The following is an 18283-nucleotide window of genomic DNA, read 5'->3' on the forward strand; positions in this document are numbered from 1 at the left end:
CTGCACTTGCCATCCGCGTGGAATAATCAAAAGGACGCAAAACCTGGCAGACGTCCTTCATAGTGGCCCACTCTGTGGTTGTGAAGTCTGATCGGCGCTGACTGCGACTTCTTTGCGCCTGATGCAGCTGGTACTCCATAACTGCTTGCTGCTGCTCACACAACCGCTCCAACATATGTAACGTGGAATTCCACCGGGTAGGTAGGTCACATATGATGCGGTGTTCCGGAAGGCGGAATCGGCGCTGCAGAGCAGCAATGCGGGATCTGGCCAAGCTGGAACGCCGCAAGTGAGCACACTCTAGGCGGACCTTGTGCAGCAGGGCATCAAGATCCGGATAGTCCCTCAGAAAACTCTGCACAACCAAATTGAGCACATGTGCCAGACATGGGATGTGAGTGAGGTTGCCAAGGGCCAAAGCTGCCACCAGATTTCGGCCATTGTCACACACTACCATGCCTGGCTGGAGATTCGCTGGCAGTAACCACACATCGCTCTCCTGCTTGATGGCATTCCAGAGCTCCTGCGCTGTGTGGCTTCGATGCCCCAATGAAACTAGTTTCAAGACGGCCTGCTGACGTTTGGCCACGGCTGTGCTCATGTCGGTCATAGGTAAACGTTCACGGGTCCATGTGGGGGTGGACTGTGACGGATCCTGCAGAGAGGAATCAGAGGAACTGGTGTAAGAGGAGGAGTCGATGCGTACAGACTGGATTCCTGCAATCCTTGGAGTGGGCAGGACACGTCCTGCGCCACTCGCACGATCTGTACCTGGCTCAACAACATTAACCCAATGGGCAGTGAGGGAAACATATCGCCCCTGTCCATGCTGACTGGTCCACGCATCGGTGGTGAGGTGGACCTTGCTACTGACGGCGTTCAGTAGCGCATGTTTTATGTTTGCCTCAACATGCCTGTGCAGGGCAGGGACAGCCTGCCTGCTGAAGTAAAAGCGGCTGGGCACCTTGTACTGTGGGACTGCCAATGCCATCAAGTCACGGAAGCTGTCAGTCTCCACCAGCCTGAACGAGAGCATTTCCAGGGACAACAGTTTGGCAATGCCTGCATTCAGAGCCTGTGCTCGGGGGTGGTTGGCCGAGAATGCCCGCCTTTTCTCCCATGCCTGTACTACCGATGGCTGTAGAGTAGACTGGGAGTGTGAGGATGACTGGGAAGGTGGTGCTGTGGGTGGAATTACACAAGGTCTCTGGGAGGAAGCCAAACCAGCTGTGCGTGAGCTGGAGGAAGAGGCAACACGAGCTGAAGAGGTGGTAGCTGCCGCTGTTGGTTGGCCTACATCTTCAGTGTGTTTCTGTAACTCCACCGCGTGCCTGGTCCGCACATGTTTCCACATATTTGTGGTATTGAGGTTGCTGACATTTTTCCCTCTTTTTACTTTATGATGACACAGCTTGCATTTGACAAAACAAATGTCATCTGCAACTGTGTCAAAAAAGGACCAGGCACTGCAAGTCTTGGGAGCGCCCTTTTTGGCTTTGGAAAGAGACAGGCTCCTAACGGGTGCCAAAGTGGAGGCTACAGGCTCCGCAGTCTTCCCCCTCCCTCTCCCTCTTTGGCCCGTAAGAGGAAGCTCTTCCTCTGAGCTGCTCCCACCACCTTCCTGTTCCTCACGCCACGATGGGTCAAGGACCTCATCATCTCCACTACCCTCTGCCACCAACTGCTCCTCCTGGGTAGTCTCAGCAGCACAGTACGCACGAGAAAGCGGCACCTGAGTTTCATCATCAGATGCGTACTGCGCTGTGGTCACCGGAGGCACTGGCCCACCTGCCTCTTCAGAGTCAGAGAGAAAAAGGTGTTGGGCATCACTGCACACTGCCTCTTCTTCCATTTCTCCAATGCTGCTTGGCTGGCCCCCTGTTTCCAAGCCAAGAGATTCAGAGAACAGAAGTAGAGACGGCTCCTGTCCTGGGCTCTCTGACTGCCTGGCCAATTTGGCAGGTGGTGAAGAGACAGATGGCTGCTCTCCAGTGCTCTGTGCCTGAGAGGATGTGGCACTAACTGAAGTCGATGCCGAGGCGTTAGCTGCCATCCACCCGACAACGGCTTCAATTTGGTCTTCACGCAGCAGCGGTGCACGGCGCTCTCCGACAAAGCTGCGCATGAAGGACTGTTCCCTGCTGAAACTGAGTGACGACGAGTCACCGGCGCCCGCAGCAGGCACAGAATCACCACGTCCTCTCCCTGCTCCTCTCCCTGCTCCGCGCCCACGCCCACGTGCCTTACTCCCTGCCCTCTTCATCTTGGTTGACAGATAAAGATAAGCAGAAAAGTACTAAGGCCTTAGTGTGCTTATTCCTGTAATGCTCCTCCTAACAGGTGTAAGAAACACTAATGTTGTAAATTGTGGACTAAACTTTATTATTTTTCAAATGTGGCCTACACAAGTGTAAGTTGTGTTTGGTGAACTTAACCTTTTTTTTGGTGCAGATCGGGCTACAGAGCTAGTTTAAATCACACGGAGACCGTGCAGACAGCCGTAAACGGCGCTGCAAGGCCAAGAAACCCTCCTCTAGGTTATCCTATATAGTGTTTTTCCACTATTTAGCTGGATACAAGTGGAAAGACACTAATAGGAATTTTTTTTTTCAAATTTTAAACTGGCTGCACTATTTGAAAAAAAGGAAATTGTTTTTCAAGGTATGAGGCAGTAACGCACCCTGAGCTGAATCCAACCGGCTATGGCTGCACACAGACTACAGGGCGAGCTGGGCTCACACGGAGACCGTGCAGACAGCCGTAAACGGCGCTGCAAGGCCAAAAAACCCTCCTCTAGGTTATCCTATATAGTGTTTTTCCACTATTTAGCTGGATACGAGTGGAAAGACACTAATAGGAATTTTTTTTTTCAAATTTTAAACAGGCTGCACTATTTGAAAAAAAGGAAAATTTTTCTCAAGGTATGAGCCAGTAACGAACCCTGAGCTGAATCCAACCGGCTATGGCTGCACACAGACTACAGGGCGAGCTGGGCTCACACGGAGACCGTGCAGACAGCCGTAAACGGCGCTGCAAGGCCAAAAAACCCTCCTCTAGGTTATCCTATATAGTGTTTTTCCACTATTTAGCTGGATACGAGTGGAAAGACACTAATAGGAATTTTTTTTTTAAAATTTTAAACAGGCTGCACTATTTGAAAAAAAGGAAAATTTTTCTCAAGGTATGAGCCAGTAACGAACCCTGAGCTGAATCCAACCGGCTATGGCTGCACACAGACTACAGGGCGAGCTGGGCTCACACGGAGACCGTGCAGACAGCCGTAAACGGCGCTGCAAGGCCAAAAAACCCTCCTCTAGGTTATCCTATATAGTGTTTTTCCACTATTTAGCTGGATACGAGTGGAAAGACACTAATAGGAATTTTTTTTTTCAAATTTTAAACAGGCTGCACTATTTGAAAAAAAGGAAAATTTTTCTCAAGGTATGAGCCAGTAACGAACCCTGAGCTGAATCCAACCGGCTATGGCTGCACACAGACTACAGGGCGAGCTGGGCTCACACGGAGACCGTGCAGACAGCCGTAAACGGCGCTGCAAGGCCCAAAAACCCCCCTCTAGGTTATCCTATGTAGTGTTTTTCCACAATAGAGCTGGAGACTGGTGGAAAAACACTAATAGGAAATTTGAGAAAAAATGTGCAGCAGGCTGCACTAAGAGCAAAAAAGAACAACTGTGTGAGGCAGTGTGAACCCCCCCTGAGCTGAATACAACCGGGTATATGGCTGCACACAGACTACAGAGTGAGCTGCACACACACACACACAGAGACCTTGCAGAACGCTGTTAAAACAGCGCTGCAAGGCAAGAGCAAGGTGAACAGTGAAGAACACACAGCGTTTTGCTAAATTAGCCTTTGGAAAGGAAAATAAAGCAATTAGCTAGCTCAACTGGCCCTCAGTTAGAACACAGCGTCCTGTCCCTAACTGAAATCACAGCAGAGTGAGCGCAAAATGGCGGCAGCGCTTTTTTATAGTGCAGAGTGACATCATTTCAGCAGCCAATCCAAGCCTTGCCAGTACTTACATGCCCACCATGCTAAACAGGATGTGCCCACACTTTCATTCATTCCTCATTGGCTGCTGCGTTCAATTTGAATTCTGGGAACTTCCGATTCCGGTATCCGATACGCGGGAAGTATCGGAATTCAGTATCGGAATTCCGATACCGCAAATATCGGCCGATACCCGATACTTGCGGTATCGGAATGCTCAACACTAGTGGCCAGTAGGAGTAGATGGTTTATATCAAATATCAAAGTGGGCCCACATTATGGTGACAGGTTTTGACACCCAGGACAAAAGAGCTTCGTATCTATATCCCAAATGTGCCTATTCCCTACAGCTTTCTCTGATAAGGTCACATGGACAGAAAAAAAAGAATGAGACCAAAGAGGTTAATGTCCTCTCTCTTCAGGGGCCAAATTGGGTATAATTAGTTTAGACCCTACCAGAGGAAACCCTACAGACATTTTCACATTGATGTCAGACTATTGGGATATAAGAGATGAATCAATGCACTTAAACGTCGAAGATCGAAAAACTAATTTTGCTCATTATGTTCTATAAAGTCAGTTGCATATGGATTCACTGATAGTCAAAAATCATATGTCTTTCAGTCATAGTTCAGCTTTTCTCACCCGAAGAAAACAGACACTCCTCGTGACACTTAGTTCTTGAGTTACATGCCCTCCTGACATTTCCCCTAATTTTGTCCCTGCCTGTATGCATGAAATAATTCATTTGTAAAGTGTAAAGCACAGACATAAATAAAATACCAGTAAAAAAAGGTACCAAAAATATCCCCCCGTATACCTTGTTCATCTCAGAGTCCTCCTGTAAACCTTTGGAGTGGCAGGACAATATCCTAGGAAGGAATGATTTTATTTTCAGCACAATGTAAACAAATGATTTAGGACTTGGAACCAAGTTGAATGGTACTGGAAGAGTCCTTCCTTCCTCAAAGTACGAAAACCAAAGCTTAGCCCTGGCAAATTTCCACTCCACATCAGAGTCATCCTGTAAAAAATAAAAATAAATTGTGAAACTATTAATACAATGGTGATCGTATAAAAATTGGGGCAGACAAAAAATAATCAAATCTGATAGCCTGATGTGGACATCACCATGATTCTGGCACTAATTTCGTATCATATTTTGTAATGTATTTACACAATTATGCAAAAGAAAATGGTGTTTGAGAACTGGCTGGAGGACAGCATGACAATGGGTTGGAGGGTGGGGTGAGGGTAATGAAGGGGGTGGCTTGGTTGGGATAGTACTTAGGGTCAGGTTTAGGGGAGGGGTCTCTTTAGTTCCCGCTCTCTGGCTACAAGAACAGTCCCGCCCTAATTTTTTCTTTTTGTTTTGTTTTGAGGGGGTTACTGTGTTATTTTGTTGTTTTTTCTTTCAGGTCATTGTGGCCGAGGTGGCTGCGGGGAGTCCTTGGCGTTGGTGGAAATTGGGCTGGGGGATCCATTGGCATATGGCTCCTCTGTGTTTGGAGTTCAGCAGGTTTTGGATCTGGTGAATTGTGGAAGGGAGTTCCGGCAGGGGTTGCCGGATCCCCTAGAATTTTTAGCGTGAACAGTGAACCCTCTGGGTTTTCAGTGCTCCCGAGCCAGTGTGGTGGTAACGGCTGGGAGTAAATTGGTTTTATGTTACGTTCATGTTCTGCTTTGTTAATCACCAGATTCCTGGGAGCATCAAGGACTCCTCCTAGTAAGAAAAGCTAATGTAGTGTATGTTCAATGTATTATGGTTTATGTTAAAGGCTGCTGTGGCCTATAATATTCCAAAGAAATTGTTGTCCATGTTTTTATTTGGGATAATTGTAAGTATTAGTGATGAGCGAGTATACTCGTTGCTTCGGTTTTCCCGAGCACGCTCGGGTGACCTCCGAGCGTGCTCAGAGAATATTCGAAGAATATTAGATTTGTGCGAATTGCAAAAATATTGCATCAACCACAGAGTCAGAATCACATTATGCTGTGTTAGACATCATCCTTGGCCGTGTGCACCTAGGTAAAGGGGTTATCCTGAAAGAGGAAAAAAAAAAAAAACATTGTTCCAGCTCCAAAATTTAAAATATCGATCCTTTATTAGTCCATGATAAAAACATAGGCTGAGTAACTCTCCATAGCACAGTAGGAAACGAGCAACGCGTTTCGATCTTTACAGATCTTTGTCAGAGCTCTGACAAAGATCTGTAAAGATCGAAACCCGTTGCTCGTTGGAGAGTTACTCAGCCTATGTTTTTATCATGGATTAATAGAGGATCGATATTTTAAATTTTGGAACTGGAACAATGTTTTTTTTTTCCCTCTTTCTACTTAACACTACGTGGATCAACGTGGAAGTTCCGTGCACCTGCTGAGGCTGCCTGGTGAGCTGGCTTTGGTTTTTTTCTATGTGTCTAAAGGGGTTATCCTGTCTAAAATGACAATGAAACTATGTGACTACTGAATTCTCCAGTGTCAGCGTCCTGTATACAATATGAGCCCCCACATAGCACCCCTATATACAATATGAGCCCCCACATAGCCTTATATATACAATATGTGTCCCCACGTAGCCTCTCTATATACAGTATGAGCCCTCACATAGCCTCTCTATATACAATATGAGCCCACTGTATACAGTATTGCGCCCCACATAGCACCCTTATACACAATATGAGCCACCACATAACTTCATATATACAATATGAGGAGCCCCCACGTAGCCTCCAATATAAAATATACACACAGATTCAATATACAGCATGAGCCCACCGTATACAGTATACAGCCCATTATATAGCCCTCTATGTACAGCGTGAGCCCCCACATAGCCCTTTATGTACAACATCAGCCCTCACATAGTTCTCTAAATACAGTATGAGCCACACATAGCCTCCTATATACAGCACGAGCGCCTACATAGCCTCCAATATACATGCAAACATCCCATATACATATAAATAAAAAAAACAACACATATGCACCTTACTCATGTTCCACTGATGCTCTGCTCCTGTCTTGGGCGCACTGACTTTTGTACAGCAGACACGATGAAGTGAGGTCATCACATCTGCTGTGTCAGACACCCACGCCAGAGAGGGCCTTCCTACACCAATGTATTCCCTGCTATCTGCGTCCAGAGGTTGCGGGTAGCAGTGACCACAGGTGGAGGCAAGGGCGTGATGCAGCCTGTGGGCCACTGTTTTCACCTCTTCAGCTGTCTCGGTCCACAGTTAAGACTGGAATAACCAAAGGGCCGAATGGCTCACAGGCCACAGTTGGCCCAGCTCTGGACTCGACTGTTTCTAGTCAGAAGTATGCATATCGGTCACATGACCACCGTTGCCTGTGCTGACATCAGGGAATCCTCACACAGCGCAGTCGCTTTAGAACCAAAAAAACCCTTTAAGGCAGGCAGCAAGATGTAGTAGACTACATCCGGCTGACCACCTCCAGGTGGTAAATATGGCTGAAAATTATGTACAAGAGAACTTTATTCCTGCCTGGAGCCGCCGGCTTTCAGTCATACAGGCATGCCAGTGTGGCTACAGTCCCCACTGACAGTACTGTGAGCAACAGCTATAAGCACACCATGGCACTTTGACTGACAGCTGGCTCTGCACTGATTTGCTGCAATCACAGTGCTGTGAGCAGCAACTGTAGTCTAGCCGGCACGCCTGCATGACTAAAAGCCGGCAGCTCCCAGGAGGAATAAGGTTAATTTTCTCCCAGATGCTGCACTTTCAATACAGCGGGGCAGAACCTTCAGATTAACCCTGTAACTGCAAGTAAGTAGAGATATCCAACGTCACAGGTTCCCTTTTAGAGGGAATAACTTCAAACGTGTTCATATTCTGATGCTAAATCTAAAACTGTTTATTTTGCGTGATAATTTTTGGACGAAGTGCCTGCGCGCACGGTTTTGAAGCTTCCCTTTGATAAAGGTCGTATTTTCTGGTTGATACCTTGCAGACCCTGTTTATGTGACACATCCACTTCCACCTCTTCATCTTTCCACATTCTTGGCAACATATAGAGTATTCCCATTACCAACATACGGTTTTATTTTCTGCTCATTCCTATTGAAGCAAGTCACTTTGCACCATTGTTTTAGGCAGACGATGATGGAGTTACAAAAGTCGGGAACGACTTCAATGAGCGATGGGTTGAATGTTCCTGGCGGTAAATCACAGGACAGTGGTGATTTCTTTTTTTTCAGATGTTCTATGTATGTTATAAAGCGCTCCCAATTATTTTTAGTTCATCTGGGAAGGAAGTAGGGACAGTAAGTATCTTCTAATGATGTGATCAGTGTGTGTCCTTCTCCGCACTGGGGACTGATTAATAATCCCCAAAGTGTTCGGTAAATGACATGTATCTGTCACTTCTTCAACTGAAGACGATGGCAGATCGGAAGTGCGCTTGTATAATATTATCACATTCTGTACAGCGAGACAACCATGTCAGACAGGTTATGGAACGAATGTGTCTCTTATAATATCTCTGAGTAGATGAAGGAAGATTAGTAACTTTTTTAAGCCATAATAACAAGATATAGACATCTTGAAAAATTATATTTTTTTACTAAAATGTATATATTTTGTGCTAAAAAAAATATTATTTTTGCAATTTGTGTTTCATTAAAAATTTTGCACCTTTTGGCTTCGACATGCTCTTGGTTTTCCAGCACATTTCTGGCTGCAAAATAATTTAACTGAGAGTCTGTTAGTGAGCTTTTTCTGACATTTGTAAACACTTCTGTTCTTTTCTGAGCTCCTCTCATCTGATTTATGATCACATCACAGTTCATCTCAACTTTGATGTGGTCAATTGTCAGAAATCCTCTCTGGATAGTACAACCTCAAAACACAAAACTTTAGGTTTCTTTCTCACTGCAGTGGGTCACTCTGACATTCTTCCGTTGGTACTGCTCTCCTTGGATACTTCTATAGGTCGTCCTCATCTCATCACACTCTCAGACTCGGGAAGCTAATCTATCTCCTCTCCTATGGATTGGTTGGTCTTCTAGATTTGGACAGGTCACAGAGACAATTTTCCCTCTGTAAACCTGGAGAAGCACTCCCATAAATCTGTATGCTTCCTTTACTTTGTTCAGGTGTACGGTGTTCATTTTAGGACATGGTCACAAATCAAAGTCAAACATCAGAAATACTCTGTCTGATACCTCATTCTGATACTTGAGTCTGATACCTGAGTCTGATACCTGACTCTGATACCTGACTCTGATACTTAAAGGTACCTTCACACATAACGATATTGTTAACGATATCGTTGCATTTTGTGACGTAGCAACGATATCGTTAATGAAATCGTTATGTGTGACAGCGACCAACGATCAGGCCCCTGCTGGGAGATCGTTGGTCGCTGAACAAAGTCCAGAACTTTATTTCGTCGCTGGAGCTCCCGTGGACATCGCTAGATCGGCGTGTGTGACACCGATCCAGCGATGTCTTCACTGGTAACCAGGGTAAACATCGGGTAACTAAGCGCAGGGCCGCGCTTAGTAACCCGATGTTTACCCTGGTTACCATCCTAAAAGTAAAAAAACAAACAGTACATACTTACCTAACGCTGTCTGTCCCCCGGCGCTGTGCTCTGCACTCCTCCTGCACTGGCTGTGAGCGTCGGTCAGCCGGAAAGCAGAGCGGTGACGTCACCGCTCTGCTTTCCGGCCGCTGTGCTCACACAGACAGTACAGGAGGAGTGCAGAGCAGAGCGCCGGGGACAGACAGCGGTAGGTAAGTATGTAGTGTTTGTTTTTTTTACTTTCAGGATGGTAACCAGGGTAAACATCGGGTTACTAAGCGCGGCCCTGCGCTTAGTTACCCGATGTTTACTCTGGTTACCGGCATCGTTGGTCGCTGGAGAGCGGTCTGTGTGACAGCTCTCCAGCGACCAAACAGCGACGCTGCAGCGATCCGGATCGTTGTCGGTATCGCTGCAGCGTCGCTTAGTGTGACGGTACCTTTACTCTGATACCTGACTCTGATACCTGACTCTGATACCTGACTCTGATACCTGACTCTGATACTTGACTCTGATACCTGACTCTGATACCTGACTCTGATACTTGACTCTGATACTTGACTCTGATACCTGACTCTGATACCTGACTCTGATACTTGACTCTGATACTTGACTCTGATGCTTGACTCTGATACTTGACTCTGATACATGAAATTAGTAAAATTAGCTAAAATTAGTACCTGGGATCACTTGAGCTTGTGGTGCAATGGTAAGGCCGACGGCTGTAGTGTCTAGACGCAGGATCCGTTTTTTTTCCGCCGGATCGGTTTTATTTTTCTGCCGGATCCGTTTTTTTACGCCAGATCCGATTTTTTTTTTACGTCTGATTTGTTTTTTTTACGCCGGATCCGGGTGTTTTTACACCAGATCCGTTTTTTTTTCCGCCGGATCCGTTTTTTTTACGCCGGATCCATTTTTTTTGCCTGATCAGTTTATTTTTCCGCCGGATCCGTTTTTCTTCCGCCGCATCCGTTTTCTTCGCCGGATCCGTTTTTTTACACTGAATCTGTTTTTTTTCGCCGGATCTGTTTTTTTACGCCATATCCATTTTTTTACGCTGGATCCATTTTTTTTTTTACGCTGAATCCGTTTTTTTTGCCGGATCCGTTTTTTTCTGCCGGATCTCTTTTTTTACGCCATATCCATTTTTGACGCCGGATCCGGTTTTTTTCTGCCAGATCCGGTTTTTTTGTCTGGACCCGTTTTTTTTACGCCAGATCCGTTTTTTTCTGCCGGATCCGTTTTTTTTTACGCCGGATCCGTTTTTCTTCGCCGGATCCATTTTTTTCTGCCGGATCCGTTTTTTTTTACGCCGGATCCGTTTTTCTTCCGCCAGATCCGTTTTTTTGTCGAATCCGTTTTTTTTTGCCGGATCCGTTTTTTTCTGCAGGATCTGTTTTTTTTAGCGCCATATCCATTTTTTTTACGCGGATCCTTTTTTTTAACGCCGGATCCGTTTTTTTACACCGGATCCGTTTTTTTTCGCCAGATCCGGGGTTTTTTGCCGTATCCGTTCTTTTTTCGCCGAATCCGATTTTTTTCACCGGATCCGTTTTTTTACGCCGAATCCGGTTTTTTTCGCCGGATACGTTTTTTTTTTACACCGAATCCGTTTTTTTCGCCGGATCCATTTTTTTCTTCTGGATCCGTTTATTTTTTACGCCTGATCCGTTTATTTTTACGTCTGATCCATTTTTTTACACCGGATCCGTTTTTTTACGCCGGATCTGTTTTTCTTCGCCGGATCCGTTTTTTTTACGCCGGATCCGTTTTTCTCCCGCCAGATCTGTTTTTTTACGCCGAATCCGGGTTTTTTTGCCGGATCCGTTTTTTTCTGCCGGATCTGTTTTTTTTAGCGCCATATCCATTTTTTTTACGCCGGATCCGTTTTTTTAACGCCGGATCCGTTTTTTTACACCGGATCCGTTTTTTTTCGCCAGATCCGGGTTTTTTTGCCGTATCCGTTCTTTTTTCGCCGAATCCGATTTTTTTCGCCAGATCCGTTTTTTTACGCCAAATCCATTTTTTTCGCCGGATCCGGGTTTTTTTACGCCGAATCCGTTTTTTTCGCCGGATCCATTTTTTTCTTCTGGATCCGTTTATTTTTTACGCCGGATCCGTTTTTTTTTTTACGCCAGATCCGTTTTTTTACGCCGGATCCGTTTTTCTTCTGCCGGCGGAAAACACGGATCCGGCGTAAAAAAAAACGGATACGGCAGTAAAAAACAGATCCGGCGAAGAAAAACGGATCCGGCGTAAAAAAAAGGATCCGGCAGAAAAAAACGGATCTGGCGTTAAAAAAAACCGGATCCGGCAAAAAAAAACGGATCTGGCAGAAAAAAATGGATCTGGCGAAAAAAAACGGATCCGGTGTAAAAAAACGGATCCGGTGTAAAAAAAACGGATCCGGCGTAAAAAAAGGATCCAGCGTAAAAAACGGATCAGGCAGAAAAAAACGGAGCCGGCAGACAAAAACTGATCGGCGGACAAAAACGGATCCGGAAAAAAAAACGGATCCTGAGGAAAAAAAACGGATCCTGCAGAAAAAATCGGATCTGGCGGAAAAAAAACGGATCCGGCCGACCAAAACGGATCCGGCAGAAAAATAAAACCGATCCGGCGGAAAAAAAAGGATTGGTGGCAAAAAAACGGATCCTGCGTCTAGAAGCTACAGCTGTCGGCATTACCATTGCACCACAAGCTCAAGTGATCCCAGGTACTAATTTTAGCTAATTTTACTAATTTTACTAATTTCATGTATCAGAATCAAGTATCAGACTCAGGTATCAAAGTCAAGTATCAGAGTCAAGTATCAGAGTCAAGTATCAGAGTCAAGTATCAGAGTCAAGTATCAGAGTCAAGTATCAGAGTCAGGTATCAAAGTCAAGTATCAGAGTCAAGTATCAGAGTCAGGTATCAAAGTCAAGTATCAGAGTCAGGTATCAAAGTCAAGTATCAGAGTCAGGTATCAAAGTCAAGTATCAGAGTCAGTTATCAAAGTCAAGTATCAGAGTCAAGTATCAAAGTCAAGTATCAGAGTCAAGTATCAGAGTCAGGTATCAAAGTCAAGTATCAGAGTCAAGTATCAAAGTCAGGTATCAAAGTCAAGTATCAGAGTCAAGTATCAAAGTCAAGTATCAGAGTCAAGTATTAGAGTCAGGTATCAAAGTCAAGTATCAGAGTCAAGTATCAGAGTCAGGTATCAAAGTCAAGTATCAGAGTCAGGTATCAGAGTCAGGTATCACAGTCAGGTATCAGAGTCAAGTATCAGAGTCAAGTATCAGAGTCAAGTATCAGAATGAGGTATCAGAGAGAGTATTTCTGATGTTTGACTTTGATTTGTGACCATGTCCTAAAATGAACACCGTACAGGTGTAAGCTATTCAGTTGGCGTGGGTTCCAACACAATCATATGCCCTCTGGAATTGACCCTTGGGCTCCAACCCAATCACATGCCCTCTGCAACTGATCCATGGGATCCAACCTAATCACATGCCCTCTGCAACTAACCTGTGGGCTCCAACCCAATCACATGCCAGCTGCTACTGACCCCTGGGCTCCAACCCAATCACAACTCCTCTACAACTGACCCATGGGCTCAAACTCACTTGCATGCTCTCTCCAACTTACCCATAGGCTCCAACCCAATCATATGCTCTCGGCAACATACCTTTGAGCTCCAACCCAATCACATGCCCTCTGCAACTGACCCGTGGGCTCCAACCCAATCACATGCCAGCTACTACTGACCCCTTGGCTCCAACCCAATCACAACCCCTCTACAACTGACCCATGGGCTCAAACTCACTCACATGCTCTCTCCAACTTACCCATAGGCTCCAACCCAATCATATGCTCTCGGCAACTTACCTATAGGCTCCAACCCAATCACATGCCCTCTGCAACTGATCATAAGTAGAGGGAAACAAAGATCTTTATCCTTTGTTGTACTTTCTGTGTGCATCCTTTGCCCTATTTTCAACCTAACCCATCTTGTCATGTGCATTTTCAATGCTCTTAACTCTGCAGTCAATTATCCAGACAACACTTACCTCACCCATAAAGAGCGACACTTCAGACAGTCTCTCCAGTCTTCCAAGTACTCTATACAGTAACATCAATCCACATAAACCCGGTAGCAGCCATATTGCATCCCTAAACATTCACTGGTTCCTCCAAAATACTTCAAAAACTACACATCTACATCCCAAATGCAGCAGAAAAATAATGTTATCAAGTCTTAAAGGGTCATTTGCGCCCAACAAAAGAAACAACACCAGCATAGTATGTAACATAAATCATAGCTTCTCACAATGTCCATGTCCCTTGTTAGAGGGTGTTTTCAACCCTCTTCCAATCAACTGTGTTATATGAGTATAGTATATACAGTTTGTATGCCACACATGCCGCGCTTACCTCAATCTCTTGGAAGGAGCTGTTGATCATGGCAATTAGCATATTTAATAGAACGATGACCATAGTAACATTATACACCCCATACAGGACGTATCCAATATTTTCTATAAATTTGTGTCCGTAGTTGATGACGACTGACTTCACTTCAGAAAGTCCAAATATAGCCCAGAATAAAGTCTTAAAACTTTCTTCAACTCTTAAAAGAAGAATAAAAAAAGAAAAGAAAATCTTAATCGGGCTATAATCTCTCTGTGGAAAATCAGTAATGTTCAGTCCATTGTAAATGCAATTTTCTCTGGTCTGTGGTCACATGTGCCCCGCCTGCCACCAAAAGGTTTTATTATAATGTCATTGGATTGCTTCATGAGGTTTGTAACCATCGTCGACCACATCCTGCTCTCGGAGAAGAGTAGTGTATTTTATTGAACACAGCTGAATTTTTAATTTAAAGAGGACTGGTCACCAGGTGAAAAGTTTCCTGTTTTGCTCTTATTTTATTCCCGCTGCTCCCAAGATTTTCCGTGTTTGCTTTTTAAAAAAAAAAAAAATCCGCCATACAGTTCCAGAGATATAGATCTCTTCATTTAGCACTGATTTTTATGGTCCTTACCAAGGGGGCGTTGCTCACAGGGTAATTATGCAGAGCAGCCAAAGACACACCCCAGAGGATCTGTGAGCCACGCCCCAGAGGATCCTGTGAGCAATGTCCCCTTAGTAAAGACCATATAAATGAGCACTAAATAAAAGACCGAATCCAGAAATTGGATTTACAAGATAAAAAATATAAACAGAATACTTAAGGGAGCAGCAGAAAGAGCATTAGAGTAAAACCTGACTACTTTTGACCTGTTGACAGGTCCCCTTTAATTTTTTGTGCATTGTGATTGAGTTAAAGAGGCAAAAATATAACTGGGTTGTACAGGATTAAAAAAAAACCTGGCAACTTTTTTCAACATAAAATGCCACATCTGTTCATTGATTGCATGGTGTATTGCAGTCCAGCCTTGTTCACTTCAATAGGGCTAAGCTCTAATTACATATACAGTTAAGTCCATATATATTTGGACAGAGACAACATGTTTCTAATTTTGGTTATATACATTATTACCACAGTGAATTTTAAACAAAACAATTCAGATGCAGTTGAAGTTCAGACTTTCAGCTTTCATTTGAGGGGATCCACATTAAAATTGGATGAAGGGTTTAGGAGTTTCAGCTCCTTAACATGTGCCACCCTGTTTTTAAAGGGACCAAAAGTAATTGGACAATTGACTCCAAGGCTATTTCATGGACAGGTGTGGGAAATCCCTTCGTTATGTCATTCTCAATTAAGCAGAAAAAAGGCCTGGAGTTGATTTGAGGTGTGGTGTTGCATTTGGAATCAAATAATAATAATAATAATAAAAATAAAACCATAAAAACTTGACTTAAACCATTGGTCATTCTCTGATGTCACATTCTATGAACTTGTATTTCGGCTCCTCACCATTTTCAATGTTGCTGATCTTTGGGAGTTTCCTCCCTTACATATTAAGAATGGGGCTCTGGGGTTCTGAATAGACAATGATTGAAGCAATAGTGGGCATGCTCAAACATCGCTCCTTTCAAATGAGGAATTCCAGACCCCAGTGATGAGCTCCATTTTACCTATGATGTACACAAAGTTGAAAACACAAAGGGATGGAATTACAATACTGTCAAAAAAGAATATCTGTCTTTGTTGCACATAGCAACCAATCACAGCGCGGCTTTCATTTCGTACTCTGCTTTTGAAAAATGAAAGCTCTGCCGTGATTGGTTGCTATGGACAACGAAGACAGATTTTCATATATCTCACATTTTTCTTACTTATTGACTTGTCAAAGAAAACGGGACGATGAAACAATCAATTACAAGCATGAAGTAGTAAAATACATAAACCCTTACGTGGTAAAGGCATCATTTTGCTTGGCTCCCAGATAATAAGAATAGAGGTTAAACATTCCAATCATGAAAGCCACAAACACCATAATAAAGATCACCATGAACTTGAAAATGTCCTTCACAGTCCTTCCCAGCGATATCTGTAAAGGCCCAAAGCTTTCATTGGCTGGAAGGATGTAGGCAATCCGGGAAAAGCTGAGAACAACAGCAATCGCGTATAGGCCCTCAGAGATGATTTGGGGATCTGACGGCAGCCATTTTATTCTAGCTAGAAGGAGAAAATGGTGAAAATAAATTATGAGATGTATGATAAAAAGTAATACGGCAAAACAACCATATCTTGTATGACTACAATGTCTTAGTTGGTCACCCATGTGAAAAGCTTCGGCTGTTGAACATATTGATAAAGGATTTCATCTTCTCTCTACAGATTTACAGCAGGATTAGGTACTGCCTAGACTGGATATCTGTATAAAATAGCTGTGGAGTTACACAGGGGTCAGTATTGGGTCTTCCTCTTTTTTTACATATTAGTGACCTTGTAGGAGACATACAAAGTAGAATTTTAAAATTTGCAGATGATATCAAGCTCTGCAGAGTAATCAATACAGAGGAGAACTATTTAATATTACAGAAAGATTTAGGTAAGCTGGAGGCTTGGGTTGGGAAATAGTAACAGAAGTTTAATGTTGATAAATGTAAGGTTATGCACTTGGGCAGAGGAAATAAAATGTATAATGATGAAGTAAATTATAAAGAACTAGGTAAAACTGTCAATGAAAAAGGCTTGGGTGTATGGGTGGACAGAAAACTCCACTTTAGTGATTAGTGTCAGGCAGCTGCTACCAAGGCAAATAAAATAATGGGATGCATTAAAAGAGGTAGAAATGCTCATAACGAGAAAGTAGTTTTGCCTCTATACAAGCCACTAGGGGGGCCACACTTAGAATACTGGGCAAGATTTTGATCTCCAGAGTATAAACAAGACATGGCTAAACTTGAGCAGATGCAGAGAAGTGCGGCCAAGGTTATTAAGGGAATGGGGGAACTGCAGAAGATAGGTAATCAACTTGGGGTTATTTAGGTTGGAAAAAGAAAGGCTTAGGGGCGATCTTAATACAATGTGCAAATATATGAGGGGACAGAACAGAGATCTTCCTAATGATCTTTTTACACCTAGTCCTACAATGTGGACATGGGAGCATCCTCTGTAAGAGCAGTGACACTGTGGATCTCTGTGCCATATGAGGTTGCAATGGTTGATTCACTACTAAAATTTAAGAAAGGACTGCATGGCTTACTTGATAAATATAATATTACAGGTTAAGGGCAATGGATTCTGTGATGTGACGTTGATCCAGGGAACCAGAATGATTGCCGTATGGAGTCAGAAAGGAATTTTTCCCGTAATATGGTGCTATTATCATCTGCCCCATAGGGTTTTTGACTTCCTCTGAACCAACATGTTAGGCTATAGGTTGAGCTTGATGGACTTAACTCTACCTTCACCTTTTACCATTTTATCTTACTTCCTCCCCGAGGCTTACTACATGACAGGTACTTGATCCCTACTATATATCTTAGGTACTGCTCTTAAGTCCATATACACACGCATTATCTATGTGAGGTTGTGCACTGTCCGGGGTGTTAAGTAATTTTACGTACGTCTCTTTTATTCACATATTTTAGTGTGACATTGCTACTGTTCCCCCACTCTAGTCCCTGCACACCGACCATTCCAGTCCTGCTACACGTATCCTAGACGTATTCATTATTGTTTTTCTACTAGCAAGTCCCTGCACACCGGCTATTTTCAGTTCTGGTACATGTGCCCTAGACGGACTTACTACTGTTTATCCGCCCACAAGGTAATTACCTATCGTGTTTGTGTACTATAGTTCCCTTATAAGGCTAAGCGCAGGTACATATACTGTTATTTACAGTTTTGTGTTCTATTAACTCTACCTTCAACCTTAAAAACCACGAAACTATGATACGATGCCCAGTGAGCACTTCTTATTACTTGGATCTAGCTTTTCTATTAACCCATCTTACTCCTTCACCATGTTTACATATGCCCTTACAGTGTCTGCTCCACTACTCCTCTCTCTCTCTCCTTTGCTATCCACAAACCCCAGCACCTTCTAACCAAATAATCATTTCACCTTCCCTCTTGCCTCCCCACCTGTCCTCCTCTGCTGACCTGCTCCTCAACCTCAAATCTGTCCTAATAAAACACAAAACAAACCGGCCACTGTCCTTCATTGTTCAACCACCACAACCCCTTTGCATACCAGACCAATGCCCAAACCCCATAACCTCCCTATCCAACATCACTGAAGGGGAGCTTAATTGTCTCCTCTCCAAATCGCACCTCACTA

General features: G+C 43.9%; 1 protein-coding gene across 1 annotated transcript in view; it reads right to left on the minus strand.

Moving 5' to 3' along the window:
• Window positions 1-18283, minus strand: part of TRPC6 (transient receptor potential cation channel subfamily C member 6) — a 250146-nt gene that overhangs the window by 37457 nt on the left and 194406 nt on the right. The window contains exons 7-9 of the mRNA XM_069759187.1: window positions 15906-16170; window positions 13980-14175; window positions 4831-5034 (exon numbers count right to left, since the gene is read on the minus strand). Of these exons, the coding sequence (XP_069615288.1) occupies window positions 4831-5034; window positions 13980-14175; window positions 15906-16170 (665 nt within the window). The remainder of the gene's footprint in view (window positions 1-4830; window positions 5035-13979; window positions 14176-15905; window positions 16171-18283) is intronic.

This window comes from Ranitomeya imitator, chromosome 3 (genome assembly GCF_032444005.1).
Source record: "Ranitomeya imitator isolate aRanImi1 chromosome 3, aRanImi1.pri, whole genome shotgun sequence".
NCBI classification, from domain to species: domain Eukaryota; kingdom Metazoa; phylum Chordata; class Amphibia; order Anura; family Dendrobatidae; genus Ranitomeya; species Ranitomeya imitator.